Source organism: Lutra lutra, chromosome 14 (assembly GCF_902655055.1).
Source record: "Lutra lutra chromosome 14, mLutLut1.2, whole genome shotgun sequence".
Lineage (NCBI taxonomy): Eukaryota > Metazoa > Chordata > Mammalia > Carnivora > Mustelidae > Lutra > Lutra lutra.
In genome coordinates, this window is record NC_062291.1 from 62978549 (window position 1) to 62996515 (window position 17967).

At 37.3% G+C, this 17967-nt stretch overlaps 1 protein-coding gene across 5 annotated transcripts in view; it reads right to left on the bottom strand.

The window, feature by feature from the left end:
- Positions 1–17967, bottom strand: part of NT5C2 (5'-nucleotidase, cytosolic II) — a 94686-nt gene that overhangs the window by 14861 nt on the left and 61858 nt on the right. For 3 of the 5 annotated variants that reach the window (XM_047703455.1, XM_047703457.1, XM_047703458.1), the window contains 3 exons: positions 4418–4535; positions 3503–3598; positions 3150–3173 (listed from right to left, as the gene is read on the bottom strand). In XM_047703455.1, coding sequence (XP_047559411.1) covers positions 3150–3173; positions 3503–3598; positions 4418–4535 — 238 coding nt within the window. Of the gene's footprint in view, positions 1–3149; positions 3174–3502; positions 3599–4417; positions 4536–8805; positions 8824–17967 lie in introns of those variants that run through there. The other 2 variants (XM_047703460.1, XM_047703456.1) reach the window with 2 other exon arrangements.

Below are 17967 nucleotides of genomic sequence, written 5' to 3' on the forward strand. Positions count from 1 at the left end.
ATTAAGTTCAAAGTAAACGGATTTTTGTACGCAATTAGTAATAAAGGTCAAGAACTTAAAACAGAGATTCAGACTTCAGAGAGAACTGGGGTCATCTACACACAGGTAACAGATGAAGTCATGAAGACTGTTACAGTAGATGAGGCCACTTGCAGTGCAGAGGGGGGGAAAAAAAAGACAGAATAGACCCATGGAGAACATTAAGGAGCAAAACAGAAAAAAGTTGTTAGAGATGCCCAAGAACCTTGGAGAGTAAAATGAAACACTCTAAGAAGAGGAAGGGGATAGAATTAATAAACAAAAAACAGTACAAAGAAACCTAAAGACAGAAAAACTAAGATTTAAAAAGGCAAAATTCTCAGGGCGCCTGGCTGGTTCAGTGTGTGTACGACTCTGGATCTTGGGGTTTTGAGTTCAAGTCCCATGTTAGGTGTAGAGTGTGCTTAAAAATAAAATATTTTAAAGATGCACATTTCTCACAATGAATATATAGAGATAAATAATCTAAATAAAAGTAATCAACTTTAAAGTTCCTATCAATCTGGGTAAATTCTTACTTGGGTATGTTAACTACCAGTGGCATAAAATCTAGTTACGAATATAAAATCATATTAGCTCCCTGGCTTAGTCACCCTTCTGAAATAAGAGTTCCCAATAAGGAATAACTTAGTAGAATATCTCATTTTCTAGACTTCTAAGATTTTCTATAATGAAAATTAAGGTGGAAGGGAAGAGTAATGATATGCTTTCCTCCGTCAGGTTTAGTAAGATGACACTGTCTCCTTGGATATACTTTACTATTCCCTCCACTGTTAGAGTAATTCCTTTACATAAGGATAGTTAACAGTTATTTATTAGGCAATTAGAACCCAAACTGACTTATAAATATAGCTAGCAATTACATTTTGTTTAAATTAAGTGTCAAATCAGGCTAGCACATATTTAAAATGAAGAAGGAAGGAATGCTAGACTTGGAAGATGGAAGGAAAATAGTGACAATACAGAGTACTGCTAACTTTCTATGATTTGCAGAATAAAGACTTGATTTCAGTATTATCCTACTCTAAAACTTGAAAGGCCTTTGCCTTGTCCAAAAAAGAGGCCCCAACTCATTGGCAAGGCAGGTAAGTTATGCCTCATGCAGCCCTAACCTTCCTTCCAGCCTTGTCTACCAGTACGCTTCATAGCTCACTTTCCTTCTCCCTCCATCCTCAACCTCTCCTTTTCCACAGGCTTTTTTCCTTTTGACTCTGAAGACAGTACAGTGCGTGTTGTTTGAATGATTCTGCATTACCCATAAATGACTTATTTTTGAAACACTACTAAATGTACTTCCAAAGGAACTATTTGGAAACTTTATCGATTTGAGGAAAGAAAGAAGGTCTGTGGATCCTGAGTCAGTAAATCTAACTGCAATACAAATTGATAGAACTTCCCTTCCTTTTCTTCTCAAACTACCCCTCCCCGCAACACAAAAACCCCTTTTCAGACATTAATAAATACAACCTCGGTTTATCTTCATTGGGATTTTGAATTATGGTACAATATCCACATATAAAATAGCTTAGCTTGCTAGCATTATTTGCAACAGCTTCACATTCTAAATCTTGTCTCCTAAATTCGTGAATCTTGAACAAATCCCTCATGAGAGGAACAGTGAAAAAAAGGCAGAGGGGTGCCTGGGTGGCTCAGTGGGTTAAGGACCTGCCTTCAGCTCAGGTCATGGTCTCAGAGTCCTGGGATCGAGCCCCACATTGGGCTCTGCTCAGCAGGGAGCCTGCTTCCCCCACTCTCTCTGCCTCTGCCTACTTGTGATCTCTCTCTCTGTCAAATAGATAAATAAAATCTTTAAAAAAAAAAAAAGAAAAGAAAAAAGAAAGAAAGGCAGATATAATCACTGGCCTGCCAATGTGCCAAGGTGGGGGATTTACTTCACACTGTTCTTACTATGTATACTTGGAAATCTTCAAGCTGGAAAATCTTGTATCAGATGCTTCACTTCCAAATAGGGCATTGCTGTGACCTCAGATTTAAAGGATACTCTGATACAGTCACAAAAAGTATTTACCAAAAAGATATCATCTCGGGATGCCTGCGTGGCTCAGTTGGTTAAGCCACTGCCTTCAGCTCAGGTCATGATCCTGGAGTTCTGGGATCTAGTCCCACATCGGGCTCCCAGCTCCTTGGGGAGTCTGTTTCTCCCTTCTCATGCTCTCTCTCCCTCTCTCAAATAAATAAATAAAATCTTAAAAAAAAAAAAAAAGATATTGTTTCTTTAAAAATTTCAATGCAGACCCTGTGGTTTTTACTACTTTACCTTTAAGAATAACATATAGAAGAGTTATGAGAGACTGACACATAATCTGTTACGGTTTTAAGAGTTGCTCTGTCCCTATTATAGTGTCAGTAGTAAATTAGGTAGGATAACAGTGGAGAAAATGTACAATTGTCAAGCCACAGTGACAGAGAGTGACAAACTGTGGTATTGTGATTTTTTTTTTTTTTAAGATTTTATTTATTTGACAGACAGAGATCACAAGTAGGCAGAGAGGCAGACAGATAGAGAGGGGGAAGCAGGCTCCCTGCAGAGCACAGAGCCCGATGTGGGGCTCGATCCCAGGACACTGGGACCATGACCTGAGCCGAAGGCAGAGGCTTTAACCCACTGAGCCACCCAGGTGCCCCAGTATTGTGATTTTTAAAGAAAACATTGGGATCCGAGCCCCACATCGGGCTCTCTGCTCAGCGGGGAGCCTGCTTCCCTTCCTCTCTCTGCCTGCCTCTCTGCCTACCTGTGATCTCTGTCAAATAAATAAATAAAAATCTTAAAAAAAAAAAAGAAAAAAGAAAACATTGGGATCTTTCGCCAGAACAGTAGACACCAAATTTTATCGGCTGTTTACTAGGGTGGGAAGTCCAAATTAGTGAGAATAGTGGAAATATACTGGTTATTAAAATAAAGCTTACTCTTACTTGTTTAAATATTATCACCCTTATTCATTTTTAACCCATGCCTTCAAAAATTTTAATCATGTGACCAAATATTTGAAGCTACTCATTAGATTAAAAAATAATATATTAGCTATTAAAATCTTAGTCATTTACGCTGTTGTAGTTTTAAATTTTTCAAAGCACTTTTATATACATACCTCTTCTGAGCAGCTACCTGAGAACTGTATTAAAAAGGAGAAAATAAAAATCTTAGAATTTCAAATAAGTCAAAGCCACTACAGTTCTTTTTGGGTAAGTTTCAAGATTAGCTTTGTTGGATGCTGTATATTCAGAAACCACTTAATTTACACAAAATGCAACGCTAACTATATTTATAAGTCAGTTTGGGTCCTAACTGCCTGACAAATAAATGTTAAGTATCCTTATGCAAAGAATTGTTCTTTAATGATGAGGGAACAGGAAACTATATTACATATAGGGAGACAAGGTGATCTTCATATTGTTTCACTATAAAAACACTAGAAAGAGGCTAAAGGTCCTCTATACTCACCCTCTTATGAAGTTAAATCCATGTGCACAGACCAAAAGGTTTCCATAGGCATCAACTTTCAAAAGATTTCCATATAGTGTGTCAAAAACAAGTCCCCTATGTGAAAATGAAGATGTCATCAGTAATCCAAAAATAATACAGGCAACAATCTTATGTAGTGTTATTACTCAATCATTATAAACCAATGTCATCTTACTCAAGCTTTATGACAACTCAACCATGTCCACAAAACAATATATTCCCGGAGGCTAAAGTGAATAAATAAATTCTTATAAACTAAACCAAGAGCAACTAAAAAATATTTACTCTGTCCAAATAATCACAAGTGTTTTCTGTAAGGAATAAGAGCTTAAACAAGGTTGAACTGTTCCTCTTAATACAGTGGTTCCATTCTAAAAGAGTCTTTTAATTGGTGTGGACAAATGAGCTGGCTTATATTTCCCTCTAATAGGTGCTGTGTGTGGGACATACATGATGGGATCTCAAACACCATCTTTCTTAATCGTAAATCTTCCCTATCAAATCCCAAAACACAAACTGCCAAGAAGGCTCCTGATGACCAAGTGAAGTGTATTATAGTAAAGCACGTAACTGCTCTCCAAGAGCAAAAGGTAGGAGTTCTGTGATGACTGCCCATAAGTTTTAGTCATCTTTCTCGTTTTCCATAAATAGATCTTCAGTACCAATAAACTAAGCTTAATTCAAGAACACAAAAGATATGATGCACAAGAAAAGTCCATGGTAATTTTAGAATCAACATCAACCAAAAAAAAAAAAAAACACAACTAGAAACAAACCAAAGAATCTTGTTCGGTTCTTTTCTTTGAAGGTGGGCATGGTCAGAGATGCACTTGGAATTATTAATCTGGGGGATAGAAGGAAGGATTTTAATCCAAAAAAACCTTGAAAAATTACCTGGTAGGGAATGTAGAATCATAAGCAAAGCTGAGCAGTTCCTGAGGGTAGCCAATAGAAACTAATCTCTCCACAGTAAGCTCAAAGCCAAGGGACTCATACTCCGGGGACTTGTACACTGTACAAAGAAGAGGTTCTCATTATAACAATAGTCAATGAAAACAAAGGGCAAACGAGTGAATTTCTACTCTTTCCCAGCTCCTCCCTCTTCCTAAATATGCCATTTTCTTCTCCCTCAAACTCCATGTTTTGTACTGCCCCAAAAAGCCACAGAACTCAACTGCTGGTCTGTGAAAACAGATCATTATTTTTGTAGGAGTAAGAGCAACAAGATGAATTACCAGACATTTCAGAATAATTCTTTCATTTCTTAGGAAACTTAACGTTTTTCCCTTTATCTGTTCTTTCATGCCCACAATCTAAAGGAAGAAAAGGAACTAATATGCACAGCTGTGATATTAACCAGGTAGAGAGGTCTATATACTTTAAAGGTTTCACTGATGTGTACAATTGGTGTAGGAATTCTTCAAAAAAGCTTAAAAAAAAAAACAGTCTATTTTTGCAATCCCTATTTGGCTTGGTAGTTGCTTTAAACTCCTTCTCTAATCAGCATATAATTCTATTTATCAGGATTAACTTCTTTTCTTATTAGCGCTAACAATAATATAAAGCCATCAAAATTGAATTTTAAGTTATCGTTGCAATACCAACCATAAAACGACACGTCTGGGACAGTTAGGAAAATCTGGATGTGGACTGGGAATTAGATATTAAAGAATTATGACTGGGCACAGAGGGAGGGAGAACTGGAGGAAGGTGATCAAAAGGTACAAACTTCCAGTTATAAGTAAGTACTGGGGATTTAATGGACAACATGAGGATTTCAGCTAACACCACTCACTGTATGATATACAGGAATGTGGTTACGAGAGTAAATCCTAAGAGTTCTCATCACAAGGAGAAAAAAAAAAATTTTTCCCTTTATTCTTTCTTTTCATTTTATCTATATCATAAGATGGATGTTAGCTAAAGCTATTTCCCAATATATGTAAATCAAACCATCATGCTGTATGCCTTACTTTTTTTGTATGACATATACAGTGATACATATCAATTATTTCTCAATAAAACTGGAAATACACATTAAAAAAGAATTAGGACTCATTTTATGAGATGTGATTATGGGAGGATGGGTATATGCGTGCGTGCGTGCGTGCGTGTGTGTGTGTGTGTGGTTATCTGCCAAAGAAGCCTACTGAGTTTGTTACAGGTGAAATAAAATGGATTTTTGAATATGGGGGTTTCTCTCTACTATTATAATCTCTAAAATCTCCTACAATGAGAAAACTTTTTAGAAACATCATTGCAGTTCAGCATAAAGGAAATGTTGCTCCTTTAAATAGGTCTCCTCCAAATGCAATATTTAGGTATCTTCCCATCAGTCTCTAGGAGTGAATAAGCTGTATTAAAAAGAAAAAGACCTTCAATCTCGCTAAATGCCAAAAGAGGCAAAAAAAAAAAATCCATTCATTTTTATCTCACAATAATGCACTTATTGTTGTTATGTTATTATTGTTCTTCCATCCACAATTAATAAACACCCTGTGGCTCAAACTGATTTTTTACTGCAATTAGTCTGTTGACCCAAATTAGTACTAATATCTTAATGAGTACTATTCAACTTTTCCTTGCCAAAAGCAATCTTTTAGAATATTTCCGGAATACATAAATAGAAATACATAAAAGAAACCAGTAATACTGGTCACCTCCACAAAAGGGAATTGAGTAGCTAAGAGATAGGGAAGGAAGTACACTTTCGTTTACCTTCTGTACTTCTATAACTTGTAACATATTACTGTATATATCTGTATATATCTGTTATTATTAAAGTTGAAATGTTAAAAAAATAAACAGCAGGATGGGCTTTCAAAATCTTTTAATAAACATGTGTCATATTTAAAAAGCCTACAGTTTTTAAGGCCCTTTAGGAGAAGGAGGACCCCTGAGTGTCACCTCCTCAGAACAATGTCAAAAACAGCTGTCATTTCTTTTATCATCTCAGGGGTAAAAATAATTTAATGCTAATGCTAATACTAATATTCTCAAAACTGGCTATTTATTTTCTCGGTTCAATTCCATCCCCATTATTACCCTCTCCCACAAAAACAAAACAAAACAAAACAACAACAACCCCCCCCCCCAAAAAAAAACCCTTTTGGAATCCATGAGTGTGGAATTCTTAAATCTAAATGATATACGCTGTGGTAAAGGAAGTGCTTGTATATTCATACATACTAAAAGAGTGAGAGCTGGTGTATTATCATAAAACCAGGAAAGTAGTACTGACTGATGTCAATCTGAGTTATCCTGAGAATATAATCTCTCTCACCCAATACTGTGCTTCCTCTCCAACTGAGAGTAAATCTCTTTTAACAAATTCCCATTAAACAAAAATTTTCTCAATCTTAACTAACAAAGCCCCACTTACTTCAAACAATATTTAATGAAACAAAATCCCAATACCGTTAAGCAATTTCGCTAATCCACTCACATTCATTCTTATAGGATTTGGCCCATATAAAATGTTTTCAATTATTAATTTTTTCAGAAGAATAATTTGCTGTTTATACCTTAAAAATGGGAGTCAAAAACAAACAAACCTTAATCACCCCCCCACCCAAGCTCACCCCGAAATGAGCCATTTTCCCTGGTTAGAGATCAGGTCATTATAATGATGGAGTAATAGTGATTAAAAACCTGTGTTTAGGAGACACTCTGGATTAAAACCCAAATCTATTTTTTCAGAATTTTTAGTGAAGAAAAAAAAATAGGAGAGGGGTAGATATCTCAAATCCCATTTTGCCAGCACAAACCCTAAAACAGCGGAAAATGAAGCACTACACACTTGCCACATTTATCTTTATTCCAGGACAGAACTTCTCAAGCATTCAACTGAGGTGACTTTCTAGTCATTCTACCTACAGAAATAAATACTTTAAACTTCCTTTTACCCAATGAATTTAGGGTACTTTCCAGAAATACAATGTATTTTCCCCATTTACTGACCTGAAGTTACATAGGAAGTACAAATGTAAACTTAAACCAGAATTTAGGTCTCCCTGAGTCTCACCCAAAACTCTGCGGAGGGATATACTCCCACTATTAAAAATCAATTTCTAGATTACATCGGCCATCAAAACTTATGCCTAGGTGTTGAAATACACTGCCCTCCCTCCAATTTCTTTCACCTAGTCCAAAATAAACTGCTCTAGTCACAGGTGGGCATGGATTTAGCAAAGAGAGTTCAAATTCCACTTTGACAACACTATCTATTTCACTAAGCTCTCTATTAATCAGTAAGACCTACAAGCTATTGACATTTTCTCATAGCTTCCCGGATAATCATTTCAGTAACACGAATTCCCAGGTCATTACATCATCCGCTAGTACAGTTCAACCAGGCTGGAGAAGCGCAACTGTAGCTGCACAGATCACAAGATGTTTTGTTCTAAGTGTCCCTTGGGAATGAACTGAATAATCACACTTCGTTCTGACCTGGTAGCAAAAATGACTAGTCCCAAAGCCTAAAAAGTATCGCCATTCCTTGAAAAATAAATAAATAAAAGTAAAATTCATTTTTTTAAATTACCAAGCCCTTCAAAGTCAGCCTTGATACCTCTGGGGAACCATATGCATCACCTCTAACTGTAGAGCTCTACACCTCTCTACAGCTGCAAAGGCTCTAATTCCGATTTCTCTTGCAAAACTGGTGAGTAAATGATGCGTAACTTCAAGCTCAATTCTTACAACTGACTTCCCAAAACGCAACCAAAAGATTCAGAGTAAACATAACCTTACACATTCACTGCTTACTTCTTCTTCAAGAAAGTCCTCAGGCCTAACCTAATTTACCCAATGTTCAAAGACAAAGGAAGAAGTTATTTCAAGGGCCAGAGTCCAAAAAAGAGGACTGCTTCAGCCATCAGAGCAGCACACGGTGTTCTCAGGTTACATAACTAGACTATAAAGAGAACAACCAAAGCTTTGAAAGCTGAAGCTACTGAGAGCATTTAAAGATATTCTTTCCTCCATAATCTGTAAGGAAAAAACAGTTCTTCAAAAAATATCAACTATGTGTTGTGGGGATGACAGTTACAGGCTCTGTTTTGAGAAATGTTGTTCACACAAGATAGAACCTAAGTTAGAGGAGACCGTTTCTGAAATGAGCCAAAATCATTCTGCAGGGAAGTTTCAAATTCTCATGCACTTGTTACCTTTGCCACCAAGACACACTGTGTATAGTAGTTTATAGATTTTAGAAAAAGGAAGGGCAAACCTCTACAGAGGTTCCAGCCTAGCAGAGTGCTGCTGCCAAAATGAGAACTCACATGAGGCAGATGCAGATGTAGAGTGTCACTCCAGTCTTGAAGGAGTTACACTGGCTCTCCTGTTAAAAAAACAAAACAAAGCAACAAAACAAAACAAAAACAAAAACAAAAACTGGTTTTAAAACTGTTGCGATGGGCTGGAACAGAGAGACACCATTTGGATATTGGTATTTACAGGAGTTACTGCCCTCCTATTTAGAAGCCTCTGACCATCACTAAAATTAGTCTAAACGGCCGTAACAAAACAAGGGTATTGAAGATTAGCCTAAGTATTGTGCATTATTTAAATTTTCTGACACTCAGCCTGGAATACAAGCCAAGTCTAATCCTGAACTCTTAAGTTAAAAGATAAACAGAAAAATAAATTCATCTTTTTTTAGTGTATTTTCTCTAGCACATTTCAGGTTTATATGACAGAAACTGAATGCAGCTGGTAAACAATATTTAAAATTGAACTACAGTAAGGGAACAGGCTAAATACGGATACGAGAATAAACCAGAGCAGTCTAAATCTTGCTGTTAAGCACCCATTTAAAGTAAGTCTACTTGTACCTAACTATCTACTTTTCTACCCTTCCAACACCTAAATTTGTCATCTTGATACAGAAAAGAACCAACTTCACACTGCGAAAAATCTAACCAGATGTCTAAATGTGGAATAGAAGGAAAACTTATTTTGATTCTGTCAGTGGTATTTGCCCTCAGTAAGCAGGGTCTTACTATTCTACTTTCATAAAGTTAGAGAAACTATCTAGTCTACTAAAATAACAGACTTGAAGATACATAGAAGATATTGACACTTTTAAGATATGCATTATGTTTAACTTTATAGGGAGTCACTTTCCCTAGAGACATTTAGGTTTTTAAAAACACATGGTTTGACTCCTCCAACTTTTTTGTGAAAGGAAGGTGGTACTAAATAAAAGAGCAAGAATGACCAAATATAATGTCTAAAAGTCCTAAAACATTACAACTAGGAAAAACCACCACCACCAATCACTATGAAAAACAAACATCCAAACCAACCACCCAACAATAGTTACTTGCTTTTATGCTGTGCATGTGATTAACATCAACATTCTCTATTTAAGGTTATGGAATGTTGGTTTTCTGAGACTGTAACTAAAAAGGCAAATTGATTCATATTATCATTAAGATTTTAAAATAAAACCTTTTCAATTCTCATATAAACAACAGAGGGCTTTTCTCACTTTTCAAAACTATTTGAAAACCATAACACAATAATACAGACATGGTAAAAACTTCTATCTCTAATCCAAGAGATCACTAATGATCCTAAAAAGATTCTGAAAATTTCTAAAAATGATCTTAATTTTAATTTACTTAAAATACAAAAGCTAGATGCCATGCAACACTTTGAATAATATAAAATAAAACCAACTCCCAAATGGTTAAAGAATGTAAATAAATAAGTGGAATTTGGAAGACTGCCAACTTCAATTCACTGCAAAAGTAAAAATAAATGGTAAGCAAGGGATTTGTTCAAAAATTACTATTTTAAAATAAAACAAAAAAAACATACAATGTTATATCAGTGTCAGGTGCACAACAGATACATTATGCAGTGCTCACCACAATAAATGTAGTTTTCATTCAGAAAGTATGGTTTTCAATTTAAAGTAGAAAAATTGAAAAATTGAGACAATAACTTCAAAAATCCTCTTTAACCAAAGGAGGTGCTTGTAATTTTAAAATTGAAAGAGCTGGGGCACCTGGGTGGCTCAGTGGGTTAAGCCTCTGCCTTCGGCTCAGGTCATGATCTCAGGGTCCAAAAAAAACAAAAAAAAAATTGAAAGAGCTATTATGTAATTTCTTTCACCAAAATAAGAACAGATCATCACACTCAAATGCTTTTACTAAAACAAAACAAAAACGCCTGTAGTGAAGTTACAGTAATGCAACAAACATTTGGATGCCTACCGTGTACCAGGTACTAGATGCTAAGAACAAAAAAACCCATGGTCAGTGGCTTGACAGAGCTAAATGGTTACTAGAGGGATATACGATTAGGTATTTATAATAAATTTTTCTTTTTCTTTTTTTTTTTAAATGGCAACCTTTTTTTTTTGTTTTGTTAAAGATTTTATTTATTTATTTGATAGAGATCACAAGCAGGCAGAAAGGCAGGCAGAGAGAGAGAGAGAAGAGGAAGCAGGCTCGCCGCTGAGCAGAGAGCCCGACGCGGGGCTCGATCCCAGGACCCTGAGACCATGACCTGACCCAGGCGCCCCTATTTATAATAAATTTTAGAAGATCAACTCCATAATGTGACTAGGGAGATACAGAGGGACAAAAAAGGGCCAATTAACCCAGCCCAGGAAGTCTTATTAAAAAATATGTATGATTGGGCGCCTGGGTGACTCAGTGGGTTAAGCCTCTTCCTTCGGCTCAGGTCATGATCTCAGGTTTCTGCGATTAAGTCCCGCATCGGGCTCTCTGCTTGGCAGGGAGCCTGCTTCCTCCTCTCTCTGCCTGCCTCTCTGCCTACTTGTGATCTCTCTCTGTCAAATAAATAAATAAAATCTTAAAAAAAAAAAAAACAACTATGTATGACTTATTCAACCTTAAACAGATAGTTCCTTTTTATAGCCAATATCTCAAGGTACTTTAAAGTTCACCTGACAGACTCTCTGAGACTCAGATTCAGTAATATGTTCCAAACATCTCCATCAGTGTTCAATTATCATGCAAAATGGGCTAATCATTGGCACATGTCTTACCTAAAGGGGGAAGTAGCTATTTTGCTACTCATACTCAGCTACCTTATGGGAACTAGAGCCAAATGCTGGCAATTGTGTGATAACAACCAGCCTAAATTTTTACTTCTAGCTCTCAATTTTTAACTACTGACTCAATTTAAAAAACCAACAAACTCTATTTGAGCCAACTATAGTCTGTGGTCTGAAATGGGTCCATGAGCCACCAGTGGGCAAAGTCTAGCACAGACCTTACTTAGGTCATATACTTCCACATAGGTTTGCCCACCTGATTGAAATGTTTTGACTAGCATCCTCAGCTTCTTGAAGTAAACAAAATTTAGGTACTTACTGAATTGTAAATCCAAATGGAAGTAAATTCATTCTTCAATAACCACAGAGTATCCTAGATAATCCTGTTATTCTATTCATCTCAAAGAAAAATTGAGAGGGTAGGTAAAAAAAAACTTGGGAAAATAAAAGAATCTTTATGTAGTCACTTAATGTGGTCCCCTACCACAGTGCCATAACAATTACAACAGAACTGTAATTACCTGAATTTGATTCCTTTGTATGACTGTCAAACCAAACAAATGTTCCCAAAGATTGAAAGAATCAGAATCACCTCATGATCTGCCTAGATAACACTCACTGTTAAGAGATCCCTGACCCAGAAGGTTTTTATCCACAAGGTTTAACCTTGAATCTTCATTACACAGCTTGACTCCATTATCATTTTGTCCTTTCCTCAGTGACCATTAACCCCAGGATAAAGCAAACATTCAGAGAATGTATACACAGAAAAGAGATGATAGATCAAAAATAAGTTATGTTAAGACTCTTTTTAAATTAAAAAAAAAAATTTTTAAGATTTATTATTTGAGAGAGAGAGAATGCACAGGGGAGGGGCAGAGGGAGAGAATCTCCAGAAGACTCCACGCTGAGCCCATCAAGGGACTCAATCTCATGACTCTGAGATCATGACCTGAGCCATAATCAAGAGTTGGATGCTTAACTGACTGAGCCACCCAGGGACCCTTTAAATTTTTTAATATAAAAAAATTCTTAATTCCATTGTAGTTGATGTTAAGACTCTTTTTTTTCTTTTACGATTTTATTTATTTACTTGACAGAGATCACAAGTAGGCAGAGGCAGGCAGAGAGAGGAGGAAGCAGGCTCCCTGCTGAGCAGAGAGCCCGATGTGGGGCTCGATCCCTGGATCCTGAGATCATGACCTGAGCCAAAGGCAGAGGCTTTAACCCACTGAGCCACCCAGGCGCCCCCAATGTTAAGATTCTTTTTTTGTTTGTTTGTTTTTTAAAGATTTTATTTATTTATTTGACAGAAAGAGATCACAAGTAGATGGAGAGGCAGGCAGAGAGAGAGAGAGAGGGAAGCAGGATCTCTGCCGAGCAGAGAACCCGAGGCGGGACTCGATCCCAGGACTCTGAGATCATGACCTGAGCCGAAGGCAGCGGCTTAACCCACTGAGCCACCCAGGCGCCCCAATGTTAAGATTCTTAAAACAACTTCATCCTTGTTGAAAATAGCAGGCAATTAAAAAATAATAATAATAAGATCTCAGTAATTTTCCTGATGTAACTAATACATGACACTTATTCCAAAAAACAATCTGGTTTACATTTGAATGCTCTTATGACTGGTAATGAAAAGATCAGAAACACTGACAAGTGATTATTTCTATCCCCTTGTAATGGAGGAGATGGAATTGGATTTTATTAAGCAACCTTTTAAATTTTCTAATGATCGAAGAACCAACCACCTATTACTGCAATTTGGAGAGATGAATTTAAAATCAGTGAAAACCCTAAATGGCAGATTGAAATGACATAAATGGAATCAGAGCTTGGAAATTAAGTGTAGACCCATATATGTATAAATAGGGATGCCTAAAAGTAATATATATCTTAATATAAATAATATATATAAAATATAAATATGTATCTAAAAATGATAGTCTTGAGGATATTTATCTCAGCTAATATAAAAAGCTTTTATCCACAAGTAATATAATGCAGTGGAGTACTATTTCTTTTAAAATTCTTTTCTAACACAGACCACTTCAAAAGCATACTTGGGGGGCGCCTGGGTGGCTCAGTGGGTTAAGCCGCTGCCTTCGGCTCAGGTCATGATCTCAGAGTCCTGGGATCGAGCCCCGCATCAGGCTCTCTGCTCGGCAGGGAGCCTGCTTCCTCCTCTCTCTCTGCCTGCCTCTCTACCTATTTGTGATCTCTCTGTCAAATAAATAAATAAAATCTTTAAAAAAAAAAAATGAAGAATAAAAGATCTTAAGATTTAAATGCCTTTTTTTTAAAAAATCAGGGGCGCCTGGGTGTCTTAGTCGTTAAGCATCTGCCTTCGGCTCAGGTCATGATCCCAGGGTCCTGGGATGGAGCCCCGCATCGGGCTCTGTGCTCAGCGGTAAGCCTGCTTCTCCCTCTTCCACTCCCCTTGCTTGTGTTCCCTCTCTCTCTGTATCTCTCTCTGTCAAATAAATAAAATCTGTAAAAAATAAAAATAAATAAAAATAAATCACTTCACTGGCGTTTTGTCAGTTTCCTCTACGGAACTGTGTTTTCAAAGGAGGCTCCACTTCCAACATGGGGCTCGAACTCACAACCCTAAGATCAAAACTTGCAGACTCTACCAGCTGAGCCAATCAGGAATCCCCTCTATCTAGTTTTTAATTTAAGAATATTTTTTAATCATATACAAAAATACAGAGAATATTAAATCAGTTGTTTTAAAACTATCACCCAAGCTTTAACAATTATCAGTATTCTGGACTTTTTAAAAAATGTTTTATTTATTTGACAGAGACAGAAAGAGAGCACAAGCAGGGGAAGCGACAAGCAGGGGGAGTGGCAAGCTGAGGGAGAGGGAGAAGCAGGATCCCTGCTGAGCAAGGAGCCCCATGCAGGGCTTGATCTCAGAGCTCCTAGGATCATGATCTGAGCTGAAGGCACACACTTAACTGACTGAGCCACCAGTATGACTGAGCCACCAACTGACAGGTGCGTCAGTATTTTGAATTCTTGTTTCATTTAACATTCCTAATCATTTCTCTTCCAATTTAATAACTTTTATCAGATCAAACATTTTTAAACTGATCTTTCATAAAATACTGAAATAGTACAATTATACACAAGTTATCATATACATTCACATGCAAAATTATTAACTAGTTTGGGTGATCTTTTAATTACTGTTTAAATATCCTTCCCACTTAGAGGTCAGTGCCATACTAAAACAGTCTTTTATCGCCAGTAGTTATAATAAGAATCTTCCAAATTGGGACGCCTGGGTGGCTCAGTTGGTTAAGCAGCTGCCTTCGGCTCAGGTCATGATCCCAGCGTCCTGGGATCGAGTCCCACATCGGGCTCCTTGCTCATCAGGGAGCCTGCTTCTCCCTCTGCCTCTGCCTGCCATTCTGTCTGCCTGTGCTTGCTCTCTCTCCCTCTCTCTCTCTGACAAATAAATAAATAAAATCTTTAGGGACGCCTGGGTGGCTCAGTTGGTTAAGCAGCTGCCTTCGGCTCAGGTCATGATCCCAGCGTCCTGGGATCGAGTCCCACATCGGGCTCCTTGCTCGTCAGGGAGCCTGCTTCTCCCTCTGCCTCTGCCTGCCATTCTGTCTGCCTGTGGTCGCTCTCTCTCCCTCTCTCTCTCTGACAAATAAATAAATAAAATCTTTAAAAAAAAAAAAAAAGAATCTTCCAAATTAAGGAGTGATCAGAAATCTTTTAACTACACTAAGTCTGTCAATTTTACATTTTTTTTTTTAAAGATTTTATTTGAGAGAGAGAGAGAGAGAGAGAGGGAGCGATAGAGAACACAAGCAGGGGGGTGTGGAGAGGGAGAAGCAGGCTCCTCACTGAGCAGAGAGCTAGATGTGGGGCTCAAACCCAGGACCCCGGGATCATGACCTGAGCTGAAGGCAGGAGCCACCCAGGCACTCCAATCTTAGAATCTTGATGAGAAAACCAGTTCTACCAAAAGCAATGCTCTTTTGGTATGAAAGTACTGATTAGTATCATCATGTATTAATACTCTGAGGAAATCAAAGTTAACATATAAGGTGATATGTTGAGCCAAAGAAAGTAGAAGTGTAAACATGGAAGAAAAATTTTTAAATGGGGATGCCATCAACAATAGCTTTAAAAAAAAAAAAAAGCTTAGTTCAGTTAAAGAAAACAAATAAAGAAGGCAAGCATTTTTACCTAAGGATCAGTAGATTTATTCCAAAATAAGTTCTAAGTTCTCTCTCTCTCTAAAAGACGACTATATCAAAACAGAACAGCCCAAGGTCAGATGGCTTACCAGGGGAATTCTACCAAACATTTAAAGAATTATTAATTCCTATTCTCCTGAAACTGTTCCAAAAAATAGAAATGGAATGAAAACTTCCAAACTCATTTTATGAGGCCAGCATTACCTTGATCCCAAAACCAAAGATCCCATCAAAAAAGAGAATTACAGACCAATATCCTTGATGAACACAGATGCAAAAATTCTCACAAAAATACTAGCCAATAGGATCCAACAGTACATTAAAAGGATTATTCACCATGACCAAGTGGGATTTATTCCAGGGCTGGGAGGTTGGTTCAACATCTGCAAATCAATCAATGTGATACAATACATTAATAAAAGAAAGGACAAAAACCACATGATACTCTCAATAGATGCTGAAAAAGCATTTGACAAAGTACAGCATCATTTCTTGACCAAAATTCTTCAAAGTGTACGGATAGAGGGTTCATACCTCAATATAATCAAAGTCATCTATGAAAAACCCACCGCGAGTATCATTCTCAATGGGGAAAAACTGAGAGCTTTTCCGCTAAGATCAGGAACACTGCAGGGATGTCCACTATCACCACTGCTATTCAACATAGTACTAGAAGTCCTAGCCTCAGCAATCAGACAACAAAAAGAAATTAAAGGCATCCAAATCGGCAAAGAAGAAGTTAAACTATCACTCTTTGCAGATAATATGATACTTTATGTGGAAAACCCAAAAGACTCCACTCCAAATCTGCTAGAACTTGTACAGGAATTCAGTAAAGTGTCAGGATATAAAATCAACGCACAGAAACCAGTTGCATTTCTATACACCAACAGCAAGACAGAAGAAAGAGAAATTAAGGAGTCGATCCCATTTACAACTGCACCCAAAACCATAAGATACCTAGGAATAAACCTAACCAAAGAGGCAAAGAATCTGTATTCAGAAAACTATAAAGTACTCATGGAAGAAACTGAGGAAGAGACTAAGGGAAAAACGTTCCATGCTCATGGATTGGAAGAACAAATATTGTGAAAACATCTATGCTACCTAAAGCAATCTACATGTTTAAAACAATCCCTATCAAAATACCAACCATTTTTTCAAAGAAAGGGAACAAATAATCCTAGAATTTATATGGAACCAGAAAAGACCTCGAATAGCCAAAGGAATGCTGAAAAAGAAAGCCAAAGTTGGGGGCATCACAATTCCAGACTTCAAGCTCTATTACAAAGCTGTCATCATCAAGACAGTATGGTACTGACACAAAAACAGACACATAGACCAATGGAACAGAATAGAGAGCCCAGAAATAGACCCTCAACTCTATGGTCAACTAATCTTCGACAAAGTAGGAAAGAATGCCCAATGGAAAAAAGACAGTCTCTTCAACAAATGGTGTTGGGAAAATTGGACAGCCACATGTAGAAAAATGAAACTGGACCATTTCCTTACACCACACACAAAAATAGACTCAAAATGGATGAAAGACCTCAATGTGAGAATCCATCAAAATCCCTGAGGAGAGCGCAGGCAGCAACCTCTTCGACCTCAGCTGCAACAACTTCTTGCCTAGAAACATCACCAAAGGCAAGGGAAGCAAGGGCAAAAATGAACTATTGGGACTTCATCAAGATCAAAAGCTTTTGCACAGCAAAGGAAACAGTCAACAAAACCAAAAGACAACTGACAGAATGGGAGAAGATATTTGCAAATGACATATCAGATAAAGGGCTAGTATCCAAAATATATAAAGAACTTATCAAACTCAACACCCAAAGAACAAATAATCCAATCAAGAAGACACGAACAGGCATTTCTGCAAAGAAGACATCCAGATGCCAACAGACACATGAAAAAGTGCTCCACATTGCTAGGCATCAGGGAAATACAAATCAAAACCACAATGAGATACCACCTGACACCAGTCAGAATGGCTAAAATTAACAAGTCAGGAAATGACAGATGTTGGAGGAGATGCAGAGAAAGGGGAACCATCCTACACTGTGGGTGGAATGCAAGCAGGTGCAACCACTCTGGAAAACAGTGTGGAGGTTCCTCAAAAAGTTGAAAATAGAGCTACCCTATGACCCAGCAATCGCACTACTGGGTATTTACCCTAAAGATACAAATGT